The 15,969-nt window shown below is 42.8% G+C and overlaps 1 protein-coding gene across 2 annotated transcripts; it reads right to left on the bottom strand.

Moving 5' to 3' along the window:
• Positions 1 to 201: 201 nt before the first annotated feature.
• ssrp1a (structure specific recognition protein 1a) lies at positions 202 to 15,398 on the bottom strand. Of its 2 annotated transcripts, none has more exons than XM_086136438.1 (18): positions 15,319 to 15,398; positions 14,624 to 14,697; positions 11,545 to 11,730; positions 8,393 to 8,498; positions 7,856 to 8,049; positions 7,673 to 7,773; positions 7,409 to 7,538; positions 7,147 to 7,250; positions 6,175 to 6,303; positions 5,857 to 6,078; positions 5,418 to 5,490; positions 4,621 to 4,753; positions 3,832 to 3,877; positions 3,613 to 3,748; positions 3,357 to 3,524; positions 1,898 to 1,995; positions 1,638 to 1,821; positions 202 to 1,093 (listed from the first exon to the last, which is right to left on the bottom strand). In XM_086136438.1, exons 2-18 carry the CDS (start codon positions 14,675 to 14,677, stop codon positions 1,022 to 1,024), a joined length of 2,136 nt encoding a protein of 711 aa, XP_085992564.1. In that variant the 5' UTR covers positions 14,678 to 14,697; positions 15,319 to 15,398; the 3' UTR covers positions 202 to 1,021. The 2 variants fall into 2 exon arrangements, with proteins under 2 accessions (XP_085992564.1, XP_085992573.1); XM_086136447.1 differs by lacking the exon at positions 15,319 to 15,398 and adding an exon at positions 14,835 to 15,050.
• Between the last annotated feature and the right edge of the window lie 571 nt (positions 15,399 to 15,969).

The raw sequence follows: 15,969 nt of genomic DNA, 5'->3' as shown, positions 1-15,969 counted from the left end.
TTGGAGGCGTGGGAGGAAGCAGGACTACTCGGACAAAACCGGGCAAGCACGGGGCAAACATGCAAACACCACAAAGGAAGGCACAAGCGGAGATGGGTAACGCGAAACCTCAGAACTGCGAGGCAGATTCACGAACCACTAACTCACCGTGCCACCTACAAAATGACCTGATCACACATGAAGATTCTATGATAAAATGACTTGATTGTTTTGTTTTTATTATTGCTTTGTACTTTACATTGCTGTACAGACTAATGGCATCAGACTGAGGTTTTTCAAATATTTTTTTCATCGTATTCAGCTTGTGGAGATTGAAAAAAACCCCCGCCACCATATTCTCTTCGTAAAAAACTGGCAAATTGAAACTGAACGTAGACTGACTTAATACTTCAAGTGACAAGGTTTACATTGTAATGTTGGCAGATGCAACGACAGGGAAGTGCACGTCAATGAAGCAATACGGTCCATGCAATATGAAAGAGGTCAATTTAGCATCACAGGACACGGGTGTGGATGACCGATTTGCTAATTAAAGAGATTGCCGTAGCGGTTATTTCCTGCCATGTACTGTATGTCATTGATTATGAACTGAATTACAGGCAACCATAAAACTACTCAATTCATCCTCAGAAAATGGATGATGGATGTTTCGGTGCAGCTAAAGAACATGACATCTTTTATTAAAAAAAATATTTTTATTCAAGCCTGGAAATATGACAATGGAAACTATGAACTACGAACCGCACCATCAAGTGCTATAAAACTACAACAGATATCCTCATGGAAGGACAAAGGGAGGGGGAAAAAAGAAAACATCAAAAATGCAAATGCTCATCTTTGAGGAAAGATCTTGGAGACTGAAGAGTCGGCACGTCGTGCTGAGTCTTGGAGCCAAATTTACAACTTTGCGAATTAGCTCTGTTTTCAGTCTGGTTGTGAGAAGTCAACATGAAGAGTGTAAATGCCCATTCCTTGAGCGAATAACTGAAATGGTTTTGTGTGTGAGTGAGTGAGTGAGAGTTTAATCAGACTCTTCCTCTGAGCTTGCAGGTGTGGATGCAGCCTCCTCTTCCTCCTCCTCTTCTTCTGATTCCTGGTTCAAAAACAAAGGCAGCAAATGACATTTGAGCAACAATGAAACCAAAGCAGCTAATCAGCACCAGAATGGTTTATAATCATAAACATTTTTTTAAAGTGTGTGCGCCAGCGCGACAATAATTGTTTATACATGTACGGCGGGAATCCCGCATCATACTGACCCCGTGGGTAAGGTGGGCACAGCAGAAGAGCGGGAACGCATTACGGGCTATTTGATTCATTTCAATGGAGAAAGATCGGAGATATGAGCGCGGTCACTGAATGAATTAAACTCAGACTCAAAGTCAAGGCACCGCTGTACTCTGAGTGGCGAAGCAGTTAAATTTATGATCCGAGGCCAAGTTGAGGTTTGCTTTACCGGATTCTGTTTTGGCTTCATGGACAGTAACATTACTCCGAAGCGATTTGGAACCGGAGACGATGATATGCAACAACTTGTTTTCGACCGCAGAGGTTGCCGGTATGCTTCCGCGAAGTGAAAGAAAGCCACAGACGAATTGGATGAGATAACGCGTGTCGTCATCGACGCTTCTATCCACCTCCTTCTTCTTCCTCTTCTTTTTGGACTTGCTCTTGTGGTCCGAGTCGGACGAGCTCTCGCTGGTCTCGATGAACTCTTTGCTCTTGAAGCTCTCGTTGCCGCCACCGCGCTCCCTCTCCTTGTCTCCTCCGGAGGACTTTCGCTTCTTGTCGTCCTTTTTGCCTGCAGACTTCTTGGCCTCCCTGAAGGGAGAGAGGGGTCATATGAGGAAACGTTCAAGAAAGTAGCCTGACTGCCATGCTAGGTTATAAGTCTTACCTCTTGGAAATGGAAGAATCTCCTCCGCCGCTTTCCCTGTACTCCTTCTTTGCAATGTCATATTGCCGTTTGGCTTCTCCCGCCTTCGCATCCCACTCCTGAAGAACAGATAACATTCTTACAAGGTCTGTTCTGACACCCAAAAACAGAGCAGAGCACAACAGAATGTGATGTCGATTTAATTAAGCAGGATATGGCTGCAGCTATCAAATATTTCGAGAATATTCAACCGATTGTGCCATCGATTAATTGGATAAAAATTGGTTTCGCATTATTAAACGCAATGAGGTGCATGTGAGTGGCAGACATGCTCACATTCTACTTCAATGTCTGACTCTGAGCGCAGATGGTTTTAAAGGGGAGCAGGAGGTGAGTGGTGAGTGACATGGGCGTCATTGAAAGGGGGTGTTGAGTTGGCTGGCTATTAACTGTCTGCATGTCGAATGACTGCGTGAGTGGCATCTATTGGTGACTTTTGCATTAGGTACTACTTTGCAGTGGTAGTCCACATTACAGTACATTAGCTAACACTGATGGGTTAACACAGGGGTGAGCAATTATTTTCCCGGGGGGGCCAAATGAGAAGCAGAAAATATTGTGGAGGGCCGGGCCAAAAGTTAGAAATAGAAATAGAAAATAAAGAAGATAGCACAATGTCTTTGTATGCCAGTAATAATGTAACATTCTCCTCCAACATCACACTCGGCACCGGTTCTCCTCAAGGATGTGTACTGAGCCCCCTGTTGTTCACGCTCTACACATTTGACTGCTCTCCGACTCTTATTAGCGGTCCAGTTTGCGGAAAGTTTTTAACATGATAACAATCAAACCATTCTAGGAAATGTTCATTTACTCGAGCCACAAGCAATTCACTCTGAGCATGGAAATTGCCAGAATCGGACTGAGTAAGAATCGCTTCCTTGTTTTTCAAAGTCTCGTAGATTTGAGTCTTTCCGACTCCAGGCGTCTCCTGAATGTTTCGTACTTTGTTACCCGCTTCGTTTAATCAGATACATATCACTTTCCCTTCCATGGTCATTACTCTCTCCCTCTTTCTTCGTCTTCCCCTCCCTCCCTGTGCTCTGCAACTTGAAATAACTGCGCCACCTGGTGTTGAAATACCTGTCGTTACAAGTCCAAACGAAATGAATGCAATCAAACCATAATTGTGCACCAATCTTCGGCGGGCCGGATTAAAAAGACCAACGGGCCGGATCCGACCCGCGGGCCGTAGTTTACCCACCCCTGGGTTAACATGTCTTGGCGATTATTGCTACGTTACACTTTATTTTCCCTGTTAAGCTTGCTTCATATTGGGTGGGGTCATTTTGTGAGCAATGCTCAGTTAAGCTTTGACTTTTCTATCTCGAGCCAGAAAATGATCTTGTTTTAACAAAACCAACCAAACCAAATAGTAGCGCAGTCGACGTATCCTTGGTCCTTCCTTCGGATTCCTTACCTCTTTCTCATCTTTGCCCAGCTGCCTCCACATTTCTCCGCCTTTCTTAGAGATCTCTGTGACAGAGATTCCAGGGTTTTCCGACTTGATTCTCTCACGGCTGGAATTGAGCCATAGCATGTAGGCACTCATCGGCCGCTTGGGGCCACCTTTGTCTTTCTGCTTCTTCTGCGGTGGTTCGAAAAATGTATGTGACTGCTGCTGTTAAATGCTAGCGCGAACACATTTGTCAGCATTCGAACCTCTTGCTTCTCACCTCTTTGCGTGGCTTCCTTTCCTTTTTCTCCTTCACCACTTTGGGCTTTTCGACTTTTTGCTTCTTCTTTGGACTGTCATCCTCACTCCCCTCGCCTTCGTCGCTGCTGTCGCTGGCCGACGCCTTGCTGTCGTACCTGACGGTGGAAGGCAAAATGTTATGTTTGCGTGGTGAAAACAGCGAGATGCGTGTTCGCACAGGGGTCGAGGTTTTCCTTACTCCTCTGCAATGTCGTCATCCTCCTCACCAGGGTTGAAAGACTCATCTAAAGCAGAAAAGGTCAACAAAGTCGAAGTCCAACTTAATATTGTAACCCCACCGCCCCCCAAAAATACAAATATTTTTTTATGCGAAGAGTGCTTATGAAGGTTTGCATACAAAACATAATGCGTAATAGTCATCAAGACTAACTGTCACACACCTAGCCTGTGAACAAACAGTGCATCTTAGCTTCTTGCTAGCAGACGTCGTGACTTTCCGTATGATATGTAAAAATTTAACTTTTAAACAATCTCTCACGGGCTCTTCAGATGGAACCAAAGCAGTTGAACCTGTTGATGTTTCATTGAAATGTAATTAAATAGGTCTCTATTTACATAAAAGATTAAGTTATAATAATATTTGAGTTACTACAAGTGAAATATGTTATCCTTTCAACTTCCGCCGAAAATATGTACATTTTAACTGGGCAAAATACTGCAACATTTTAACAAATATGAAATGTCACTTTTCCACTCAAAGGCAATTTTTACATTAAATACAACTGAAACAAGAGTGAGATAATGAAACGGAAACGATGAGCAGTTTCCTTTGTGTTTTACTCCTTTACTGTACTGAATGTGAACCATGGTCCGTATGGAACGGCGATTTCTGCCATGCAATTAGACCCCAAGCGACTACACATTTTTCACCGTTGAGCCCCGAGTAGTGTCTTGGCCTCAATAAGTGTCTTGCAATGAAAAGAAGTTTGACGGCCCTGTTCAAAACATCATGTGCTCGTCAACTCACCACTGCCGCTGTCAGAATCGTCGCTGTCGTTACCCTCCTCTCTGATCTTGCCCTCGGCCTTCATACGCTCCAAGTAGGCATCGTGCTTGTCTTCGTCAGAGTCGCTGTACTCATCGATCTTGCCCTTCATGCCCTGGAAACAGAGTCCTCGGTTAGAGAATACATTAAAAAAAAGATAGACTCCCTACATAGTCCACCACTCCCATGGAGATGCTCCCATGCCCAAATGTTAAAGGTCAAAAGAGGTATGTGCATGAAGAAAAAAAAAAGGAAAAAGAAAAAAAGTTCAGTTCTATTACAATTACGCTCCTTAGCAAAAATGTCCTGGGTGCTTTTTCAGGCCAGCAACGTTTGTGCATAAAAACTGTAATGTGTCAGACTGCAGGTGTTAAGTGTTGCCTCCGACCACAGTTGTGTTGTGTTATTGCACGTCAAAAGCCCCCCTAGGCCTCAAATCTGCACAATGCGAACACACAAACAGACATACACACACACACACAGTTATGTGCCACACGCCTGCAGCCCTCCCGATACCAATGTTAGCAATTTTTTCCCAATCCAAAAGCAATGTTTGCATCACACCCAACCAAAATGTAAATCAACAATGTGGGGCTGGATTTCGGTCGGCACGCCATGCAAGCACAAATCACGCCAACCACGAGACGAACATACGAACCTTCTTCTATACAGGGACAAGCACACGTGCACAAGGAGAAGGGAGGGCGACAAGTGTCATTAAGTGAAATGGATTAATGATTGACAAAAGAGCGTCTTGACACAGAGGGCGACCGCGTTACCTCTTTGAAACCTCTGTTCTTGATGTTGAGCTTCTTGGCATTGACAAAGTCAAACAGTTTGTCGTACTCTTCCCTGAAGAAATGAATAAGCCAATGTAAAGATGGAGAATGAAAGACACATGGCAACATCAGGAGTTTGGGGGTTCTTATTTCTTGTACTCAACACGTGAGGGATATATGGCTTGAAGGTGATTTTTTTTAATTCAATTTTTAAGAATGGACCGAAAATGCATTGTGACATTTGCACTTAATTTGAATTTATCCAAGTTTTCGAATGCACATCTCCAACTGTTGAGTGTTTCAGTAGTGGAAAGGTTTTGGTTTGTCCTGAAATGTCAACCAAGAGCCCAGCATACCGAGCTTCTGGTGAGAAGCGTCTATTTCGGTAAGGGTAGATTATTCTTGACTACTGGAATCCTTCAAGAACTCATGAAGTCACCTCTCAATGTTGCTGAAGGTGTACTGGTTGCCCTGCTTGGTCTCAATCTCAAAATCAAAGGAACGAGTGGTGGTGGTGCCTCGGGCAAAGTTGACGCAGGAGATCTCCTCGAAGCGCAGGTGCACGGGGGGCTTGTGGACGTAGATGAAGCCCCTCTCCAGGGGATAGAGGAGGCCCGAGGTTGCCTTATAGGAGCAAGTGATGCACTGAGTACCAGAGTGGCTGAGAAGGAAGTGGCAAAGGTTACATTTGCTGTATTTTATTCAGTATTAAAAAACAAAAAATGTGACTATAGGAAGGGTGTGTTTTGGTGCGAACCCCTGAAAGTTTCCAGGCACAGTGATCTTTCTGTTGACCAGGGCCTTCATCACCCTGCTGACCAGCTCGTAGAGAGACCCCGACATGTTTTTACTCAGTTTGCCCTCAAAGCGGCGCTCCACATCATCCCTGATGACAAGCAGGGGAAATTACTGTCAACCATGAGAACTGTGCTTCCCCCCCAGTGGAAAAAACTCTTTCAAACAGCTGTGGGTACTGAGAGCCAAAAAGGGTATCACAAGAAAAGATATTATTGTAGGTAATACAACACAATTTAATATAATGAAATCCAACGCCTGAGTCTCAAAAATGTGCAATATCTTTTTATACGGCTTTATAATACAATAGGATGCGATACGTCACTACTTATTAAGCGCTTTCACAACAGCTGCAGCTGTAACAAAGCGCTTTACAGAACAGTTAACGTGAGCACTACGCGCTTCGCTGTGATTATGTTACTTGAGATACATCGCAGTTTTAACTATTTTTCACTGATAAAGTATTTGAGGTATTATTTACTGATAAACGTTTCGTTATGTATTGGTAAATTATATATGGGTGGGTACATGGTAAATGGATATGTGAGTATTGGTGTTATTTTTAAAGCGGAAATGTGAAGGAAACGTCATTGTGCTGATTTTTTTTTAAACTGTGCAATGACTATCAAGGTGATTCTGATTCATTTTTGTATTACTTATATTTTATTGTTTAGTTTTGTGTTGTCACTGCCTGGTATTGACACTTTTGTCCACTTTGGGCATCCGTGAACATGTGTTGCTTTGCGTTCCATACACAGCCGTATTGGTCACAGCCAATATCACATGTGCCGCTTAAAATGGAACCAGAAATTGACTGGAATAAAACTTGGGCCTGCAGTGTAAATCATTCGGCATTTATGATATTTGTAGTGTTATGACGCAATTCGCGTGTATCATGAAGTGTCTGTCAAGTGTAATTGCAGCACAAACTCACTCGCTCATGTTGAGGGAGAGGCTGATGTTCTCCTCTTTGGAGAACAGCAGAATCAGGAAGTGGTAACGTGTCTGGCCCTGCTTGATGGGAGGATCCAGACTGATCTACACCAACAGACAAGAAGCATATGTGATGCTCACAAAGAAAAGCCATGTAAGAATATATAAGGTAGGCAAAATCTCACCCCTGAGTAATTTCTATATTTTGGGCGGGGGGAGCTTAATTAGGTTGAAAAGCACTCTATAGCAAAATGCAGACTTACGACAAAAAACATCTGTCTTTGGTCCTTGTGTGGCAGCAGGAATAGACGAAGGACAGTGGTGTAGGGAATCTTGTAGTCAAACGTCTTACCATGGAGGTGAAGGAAGGTTGGGTAGATGCGGATGTCGTATCTGGCACACACAGAAGGGCAACATTTGATTTTTAAAATTGAGCGCTAGGAGTCATTTGTAGATGAAAGAACAACATGGGCCTTACTTTGCCCACCCTTGCTCTGAATGGCATTTGAGGCTTGTGGCTATTTTACCTTCCTCTGGGCGTGAGACACTGAAGTTCTTTGAAAATACACACAGCATCTCCCGTGGCCTGGATCACATCCGCCTTTGACAACACATTCTGGGCGAAGGCCTGAACAGGAGGCCGACAGGAGATTTCAGCACAGTTGCTTAATGGCTTCACAGAGAATGCGGTGGAGGAAAAGCCCTCTCACCTCCACAGGGTCTTGCCGTTCATCCGCCTGGCCTGGCGGGACGTAGAAGCGGACCTCCATGAGCGAGACCTCGGCGTCGTCGTTCTGATGGAACTCCAGGGTCACTTCATTCTTGCCTGTGGCGCACTGCGACACATTGGAGAGCGGGACCTCAAAGGCTGTAATGTCATTCATGTCGAATGATAACAGCGGCCCTGTAGTGGAAGAACAATTTATGCATCAATAAAGGAAAAAATATAGATGTTTTTTTTTATCCTGGGCTGCCCCTACTCAGTGCGCCAAAAGCAAAGTACAAATTTGTTGCCAACTTAACTCATTCAGTACCAGCCAATTCTGGACCAAGTCTGAAAAGACGTTTAAAAACGTCTTTGGGAGTGAATGAGTTAACTACGTAACTGATTTCCTTGAGAAAATGACATTTAAGTGTGCATATATATGCAAATTGAACACGATTTGATTCAAACTGTGCCACGTGTTCTGTGCACTAAAACAACTGCAACTCCAGAATGACTGCCAATTGTCATGTTGTCTTTTTACCAGAAAACTTGGCTGTTCCCCAGTTCCAACCCTTCACACACATGTCCTTCTCCGTTAGCTCCACACTGTAGTTTGCTTTGAAGAAGTCGGAGATCTTCTCAAAGTCCTGATGCAGGGAGACAAACAAATGAATAATCTGTAGTTAGAAATGTCCTGCAGTGATGCATGGGCCAAAGCTTAGCAAAGCATTTGCTCACCCACTAGAAAAAAGTGGACATGGGCTGGAGGGACTAATTAAACTGACGCTGTTGAAACCATGCCTATCATTCAGGACTTCCAGGTCCACAGGAGGGTGAGCATAATCAATCCATCTAACTACTTTGTCCTCCTACGCGGCTTAATAATGCACACATCCAGGCACTGTCCTCATCACATGTGGAAGTGATTGTGGCAGGCACGAAAGAAGAGAATGAGACTGTGGGAAAGAGTTTACACACCTGGATATGTGCTTGTCCGCTTGCTCATTACAACCCCTGTAATCAGTGTGTGTGAGAGTGCGTGTATGCGCATGAGACTCATCAGTCCATTTGTGAATGCTGATCAAGGTAAATGTTTAAAATGTTAAAATGTTTAAAAATGCGAGTGTTTCACATTGGGCGCATTGATGACCGTTTTCTTTTGACTGTTCATCCCTGTGTCGTCACCGTTGTTGTTGTCCTAATAAACACACACACACCTCAGTCCAGACTGGAGTCCAGACTGATGTCTACTGATTCCAATGTTTGGATAGATGGATGGATAGATATGGTCAGCGTGAAACAATTGCTCCGCCTCTCCCTTCATGTTGCTTTCAAGCTAGCGCGCGTGTGTGTGTGTGTGTGTGTGTGTGTAAGGTACGACATAACCAGGCCCCTCGCCGCCTCCTGACTGTATACGCAGCAACGACCGTGCAATGTGATGCGCCAAGCTCCCACCCAATGATTTCAGTTTGGTGTAAGAACGGGGAAACCAAGTTTTTGGAGCATTCAAATGAATGAAACCAGAGCGTAACCGCACTGACACGTTACATTTCTGAATGCAAACAAAGCACTGCATTCGTGGGATTCAAAAAGAGAGACTGTGTGTAAATGTTCAAAACAGTTATCATATTTACTCGACTGTTTACAGGCGAGCTTGGTCCAGAAGGGGGCTGCTCGCAGGCACACGTTCAACATCGCGCTAAGGTTACGACACATCAGAGTGTACACAGCCAGAGGCCAAACTAGCAGTCATCGACCAATTACTGACACTGGCTGAGGGATACTAAACAATGACATCACACACCGGTGCTCAGAGACGCGAGGATTTATCTCTGAAAAGTGGTCTGATTAACCCCAGGAGACGCTGCTCACGCCACCTCAGGTTACACCAGAGCCTTTTTTCCCACTCATTCCCTGGCATCCTGACAATCTCTGTGCACGCACAGCAGCAAGGGAGAGGGAAAAGAAAAACACACAGGGAGATTAAAAAAAAAAAAAAAATTCCCCTCCACAGCAGTCTCTGCCAAATTGTTTCAGTGAACCGATATAAACACTGACTTACACGAGCCCATGATTACGCTGTTTATGCAGCACATGTGCGAGCGCCGCTTTCCTTCATTAATCCTATTAGGGCCTGACACACACACAAGCAGACTTTTCAACAACTCATTCACATGGGGGCAGCACAGTGGCGCTTCGGAAAGCGCCGCCGCCTCAAAAACAGAATTCTAGGTTGCAATCTCAGCTAGGAGTTTGCATATTTTTCTCTTGCTTAAGGTTTTTTTTCCCCGGTTTTGAGCTGTTGCTTGTTCGATTTTTTACTTTGTGTTCCAAGCCAAAATTTCACTTCTGACTTGTGTTGTCAGTCTCGACACCAAAATGACTTTCATACACCGATACAGAAATGATACCACAGAAAAAGCCAAGTTGAAACTTGTCAAAATGTTCTTGTGTGGGGCGTGCTCACTTTCAACGTACAAATAATGCACATTTTCCACAACTGACTGATAAACAGCTGAAAGCACGAACCCTTAGTTTTTTTGGGGACTATTCGCTAACTGCTGAACCGCACACAAGTACTGGTGTGCAAGTAAAAATACTCGCTATTTGGGCTGAACGATTGCAGGAAAAGATTAAATTGTGATTTTTCTGACAGATACTGCGATTTCAATTCGATTTATTTTTTTGTGTGTGTTTAAATCCAGCTCCAGGGCAATATTCATGTGGATGTACTGTGACGTTTCCAAATATGAATACGACATTATCCTATCAAAACATATTCACATGTTCGAGAGATTACTCAGATAACATAAGGACACTAAAGCGACTGTATGAAGGAGGCAGTCCTATCTCAATTTTATTATTTTTTTTAAATGAGGCGAGGTTTTGCGGTAATTTAGTTTTGGTATATTATGCAACCCCAGTTACGGGCAAGCTTCAGATATGCCGCCACTCGAGGGAACGGGGAAAAACCCCAACAGTTGCCAATACACTTTCACCTGTTTATGAAATGGGACAAATAGTAAAACACACACAAATCACAAACACAAAACGAAAGCTTTCACACAGAGCATGGAGAAGATGCAAACACCGAACTAACTGCGAGGTAAACAGCCAACACGACTGAGTCCAGGCTCCTGACATTACTCACTTTACAACTATAACTATATGATGGTGTGAGCCAAACTTTCAGCTTAATTACCATATTAAACCATTTTTTTAAACAATTAATAGTTTTTGTATCCACAATTTATAATGCAGTATTTTCTTCAGTAAAAATGTAACAAAAAATGGTGGCGTTATATTGGGGGTGTAATGGATTAACGGGGCATTTCAATGGACGGAAGGTTCACCAGGACCACCCCCCCCCCCCCCAAACAGGATGATAAGTATTAAATTAACAGAAGGATATTGACCGAGAGCTTGATGGAAAAAATCCCTCAACCAAACGGCAACATAAGTAATTTTTAAGAATCCCCCTCGCTTTTGTTACATCCCGCGTTCATTAATACAGCACACTTGGAGCTGTTGCTCAAGTAAGGTCACATTTATTTCATGGAAACATTTCACTATGGGGTTCCCAAGAGAGGAAGCGATGCCAAGCATACAGCTGTCAGACCACTCCTCTAAATGTAGCTGTAGGGCCTATGGAACTGATTTGCAAATGTTCCAATTTGCAAATTGGACACTCACCGTATCCCTGAAGCCGTCGTATTTGTAGATGTGTCCCGTGCTGGTGCTCAACTTGATTCCGTGACCTAAACACACACGTCGCCATTGAGCCAGGCTAAGTTCACCTGCCGGGATGCTGTCCACCTTTCCGGTCTTGCTGCTCTTGTACACCACGTTCTGCTTGCTGAAGCGCAGCCGGCCATCATTCTGCAGAGAAAACATAAGGCACAGGGGTCTTTTGAAAAATTACGAAACCTAATGTTCAACTCTTTTGGAGATCTTATGCTAGGTTTACACCAGACACATATTTCACTATTCGCATGACGTGATCCCATACAGAGTCAATGCAGATGGCGTTTTGTGGCATAAAATGGCAGCACGCGACGGGGAGGAGTATGGGGATGGGACGCGCTTGCCTTCGAGCCTACGGGCAATCACACACATACAGTATCTGTTTTGCCCCGTGTTGCTCAAGTAGAGCTAAATAAAACCAACCTGACAAAATCGCATCACATCAGCATAGCCTATGCCAACCAGAGTCCGGCACCCTATTCAGAAAATGAAAGATGAGCTCAACCTCCGCTGGCACACTTGAGTTTCTCAATTCATCCTGCACGAAGAATGCGAGGACCAGCAAAGTTTGCCTTGGTTTATCTTGTAAATATATTTGCGGCTACTGGCACCAAACCCCCCCCACCAAAAACAGCTGGGGAAAAATGAGAAACCTTGAGAAAGGGCCACAAAAAAAAAAAGAAGGAAAAATTAAATAAAATAGTGGCTGGCTGACGGGCCAAAAAAAAAACTCAGTAGTACGTTCTGTGGTCATGCATTATTTTAAAATATTTTAATATTTTACTTTATAAATACAATAAGATCATATAATAGATGTGTTTCCATTTGCAGGTAAATGGAAGCAGAAAGCCAGTCAAGTGCCTCCCTCCAAGGAAGAGGAGTTTGGTAATTGATGTTGAATTTTTCTTTTTTACAACTTTTCATCACATTTTTAAAAAAAGTTAAAATATTCAATTAATGCACATTATTTTTACGTCACTGCTCTTTCTTCCACCAAACTAAAATGCAGTTAACATACTGTATGTGCCTTTTGTTATGTTCGATATTTTGGTTTTAGCAAATGTTCAGGTCTGTTTCAGGTTTATTTCTGTATTCATCCGCAATGTAAAGAAAGAGTTTATTGTGCGCCCTGGGTGGTCTCATGAACGGTCTCATCTGCGTCACTGCGATTTTCGTGGGAGGTGCCAAGTGTGCGGCATGCAAACCATTCAGTTGTATTGGAAATACTGCAGACGAGTATACATAAGATGTAGAGTGCCAACATTAAATAAACATGTCATTGAGTATTTAATGAATTTAATTTCGTCAGACTTGCCTGTGGCTGCCGTGTCTGTGTGCGTGCATGTGTCTGTGTGTAGCCATACTCATTTATTGATCTAACTGTACAGCTGCTGCCATCAGTAATAATAATAACAATAGGATATCTTAAAATCCCATAACTTTATACAATGTTACATAGTGAGTCGAGTGTGTGTATATCTATCTGTGTGAAAGACAAAGAGCAACCAAAAAATTGGCATTTAGCCTGACCGATCCAAAGCAATGTGAACAACATAAAATTTGGGGTGATGTGGCCAGCATCACGAACTATGATGAATCTTCCAAATGCGGTGGCGTTTCGACTGTTTAATATAAAGGAAGCCACAAAAACAAAACATTCTTTTTACGTGGCTTCCACCCAACTCTGGGATCAAGCATGGGTCTCCCCCAGTTGGGGAGCGCAGAGTGTTGACCTTTGAGCCCAACACCCGATTAAAAGTTAAAGGAAGTGAACGCCGCACGGTGCAGCAAGCTGCTGTCATCGGCACAAAGAAGGCAGCAAAATTCATGAGTTGCTGTGTGCTTCTCGATGGTCCGGCAGTTGGCGGGAATTGTGGGACAACAACATTGTTGCTGTCATTCAATGTTGCTTTTGAAATGAAGTGTGTAGTTTCCCTTTCTTTAAACAAGTAATTCCGCGTCTCTTTTCTGGAACATGTAGCACAAGTGACACGTGAATGCACAAATGAACACTCGTGATCAAATGCGCGCAAGACACACAATGCCACAGCTCAATGTATGCTATTATACTCGACATTTGTTTTGCATATTGAGATGGGTTGGCAGATGAATCGGTCGGGCCCTAGTTTTGAACGACATTTCTCCCTTTAATTCAGTGGACATTGGTCATGCCTTGGCCACCTGGGGACAGTATAATATAGAATATACTACACAAAGACAGTCACTCCTCAGTGGGCCACGGTAAAATTTGTTGTTCTTTGCAGAGGGGAAATAAGATATATGACTGCAAGTATTATTAATGATCTCCGAAAAAGTGTTGCTCCACTATTTATCTTCTGTTGTTTCAAGGGGTATAACACTGCTATTTATTAGCTGGTCAATGGCATTTTGCATTAAGCTAAACTGACTTCACTAAGGCACAGCTATTTGGTTGTTTTACGTATATGTGTGGTGTAATTCACATTATTTTCTGTTCAAATTTAAGTAGGAGGCGCACAAAACAATGGTACGCCTATTTTGGAAGGAATTGCAGAGATGATTTTGGAAAAAAATTCATTAAAAGTTCATGAGTAAATACGGCTTGGACTCCCGTAACAACTTCTGCAAACAACCCAGCCTCAATGTTGCTCCTCCTCGACAAGTAAATCTTGTCAAGATGCATCACTTAAACATAGTTCACTGACACCAATGTACTAGTATTATATTAGACACTTCTTTGGGGCAGAAAGTGTCAAAAAGAACACAAAATGCTAATTTATGAGTTTTTCAGGAAATAACTAGCAAGTAAAAAGATGCAAATTGGTGAACCCGTGGATATGCAGGGGACTACACCACTTGGAAACAAATACTTTGCAACCAATGTATTAATCCATTCAAAGAGGATAACATCACATTAACTATCATATTAAGTCCTACCTGCGATAGCATGTTTCATACTTCAAATCAGGTCCTGATTTTTTTTTTTTTTTTTGTCGCACAAAATATGTGTCCATTCGTCGATAAGGAGACTTTTTACTACGGTACTTACCCAGGAGCCTTTGACTTCCTGGTAAATCTCGTTGAACTCCAGTGTGTCTCCCATCTCGGCAGCAGGCTGATGCTCTGCAGACACACAAACGGAATAAAAATAAATACACAAAACGACGTGGGTTTTTAGACATGTTCACAGTAAATGTCGTTCGGTAAATACGAAAAGAGGAGGCAATAGTAAAGAGGGAGGTAGCTTATTGTCCACACACACTCGGGAATAATGATTCCGTAATTGCACTTTTCCTCAAGTCCCCTCGTTTCTTCCAAATTTTGGCCGCTCTTCGCTCTTACTCTCTGACTAGTTTCACGTTAGCACTGTTTCCGAGCAACATGTAGCGTTTCATTTAATAAAGTATGCAAAGCTCATTAAACATATTGCTGCGACATTAATAGCTAAGCTAACTCGAATTCCACGAGGTGCGCTTGTTTTAGTCTGTTGTATTGTGTTGCAATCTCAAAGCCTGCAGCCCGTATGTGGGTGAAAAGAAAACGACATCAAGCACCGCCTCATTTAGACACCAAACGCTTTACATCGAGCGCTCAAAGCGAGCAAGGCCGGTCTAAGGAAACAAAGTGGAGTTGATGAATTTAAAACGGACTCGGGACAGACACACGCGTCTTGTTACTTACAGATATTAAAGCTTTGCCTATTGTTCACCATTAACTCGTGGAATGAAATTTTTAAAGTCTTACTGTCAATCTGATGAGGAGGTCTGCCTGTTTTCCCGCGTGTAGCGTCAGGCGCTAACCCACGTCACAGGAAGCTCTTGCAGCAATGTGTTCGGTATTACTTCCGGTAGTACGATCAACTGCACTGTGAAATCTATCAATATTTTTATTAAATTACAATCGAAAAACATATTTTATAGTAAATCTTCATATTCAACCAACGATTTGTTCACGCAAAATGTATATTTTAAAGGTTTGTGTTTTGACATTTTATGGTCTAATGATGTAGTGAAGATTCTTTCCCACTAGATGTCATTAAATTCATCGAATGTAACCAGATCATTGCCACGTTCTCTTTGAAGACGTTCCAATTTTTCTCTCGAAAACCCCCCCCCCCACACATTTTAAAAAAGAAGCAAATCACGAAGTTCGAATGGTGATGGAGGAATAAAGTCAATTGAGGCATGCAACGAAATGTGCAAATTTAAGCCTAAATTATGACTTGGGTGATCAACTAAAACACATTTTAATTAGAGATTGTCCTTTAAATATAATGCTGATATTTGTTATTCACAAAAGGAATAGAGTAAGGAACTTCAAACACTACGGGTTTGTAGTGAAAACAGACATGTGATTTAATTAAATACAAACGGAAACAGAGGAAAACCAGGGAAG

The sequence above is a fragment of the Hippocampus guttulatus genome, chromosome 2, assembly GCF_054856545.1.
Source record: "Hippocampus guttulatus isolate MCC_2025c chromosome 2, RoL_Hgut_1.0, whole genome shotgun sequence".
NCBI lineage: Eukaryota > Metazoa > Chordata > Actinopteri > Syngnathiformes > Syngnathidae > Hippocampus > Hippocampus guttulatus.
This window is presented reverse-complemented; position numbering and strand designations above follow the sequence as displayed.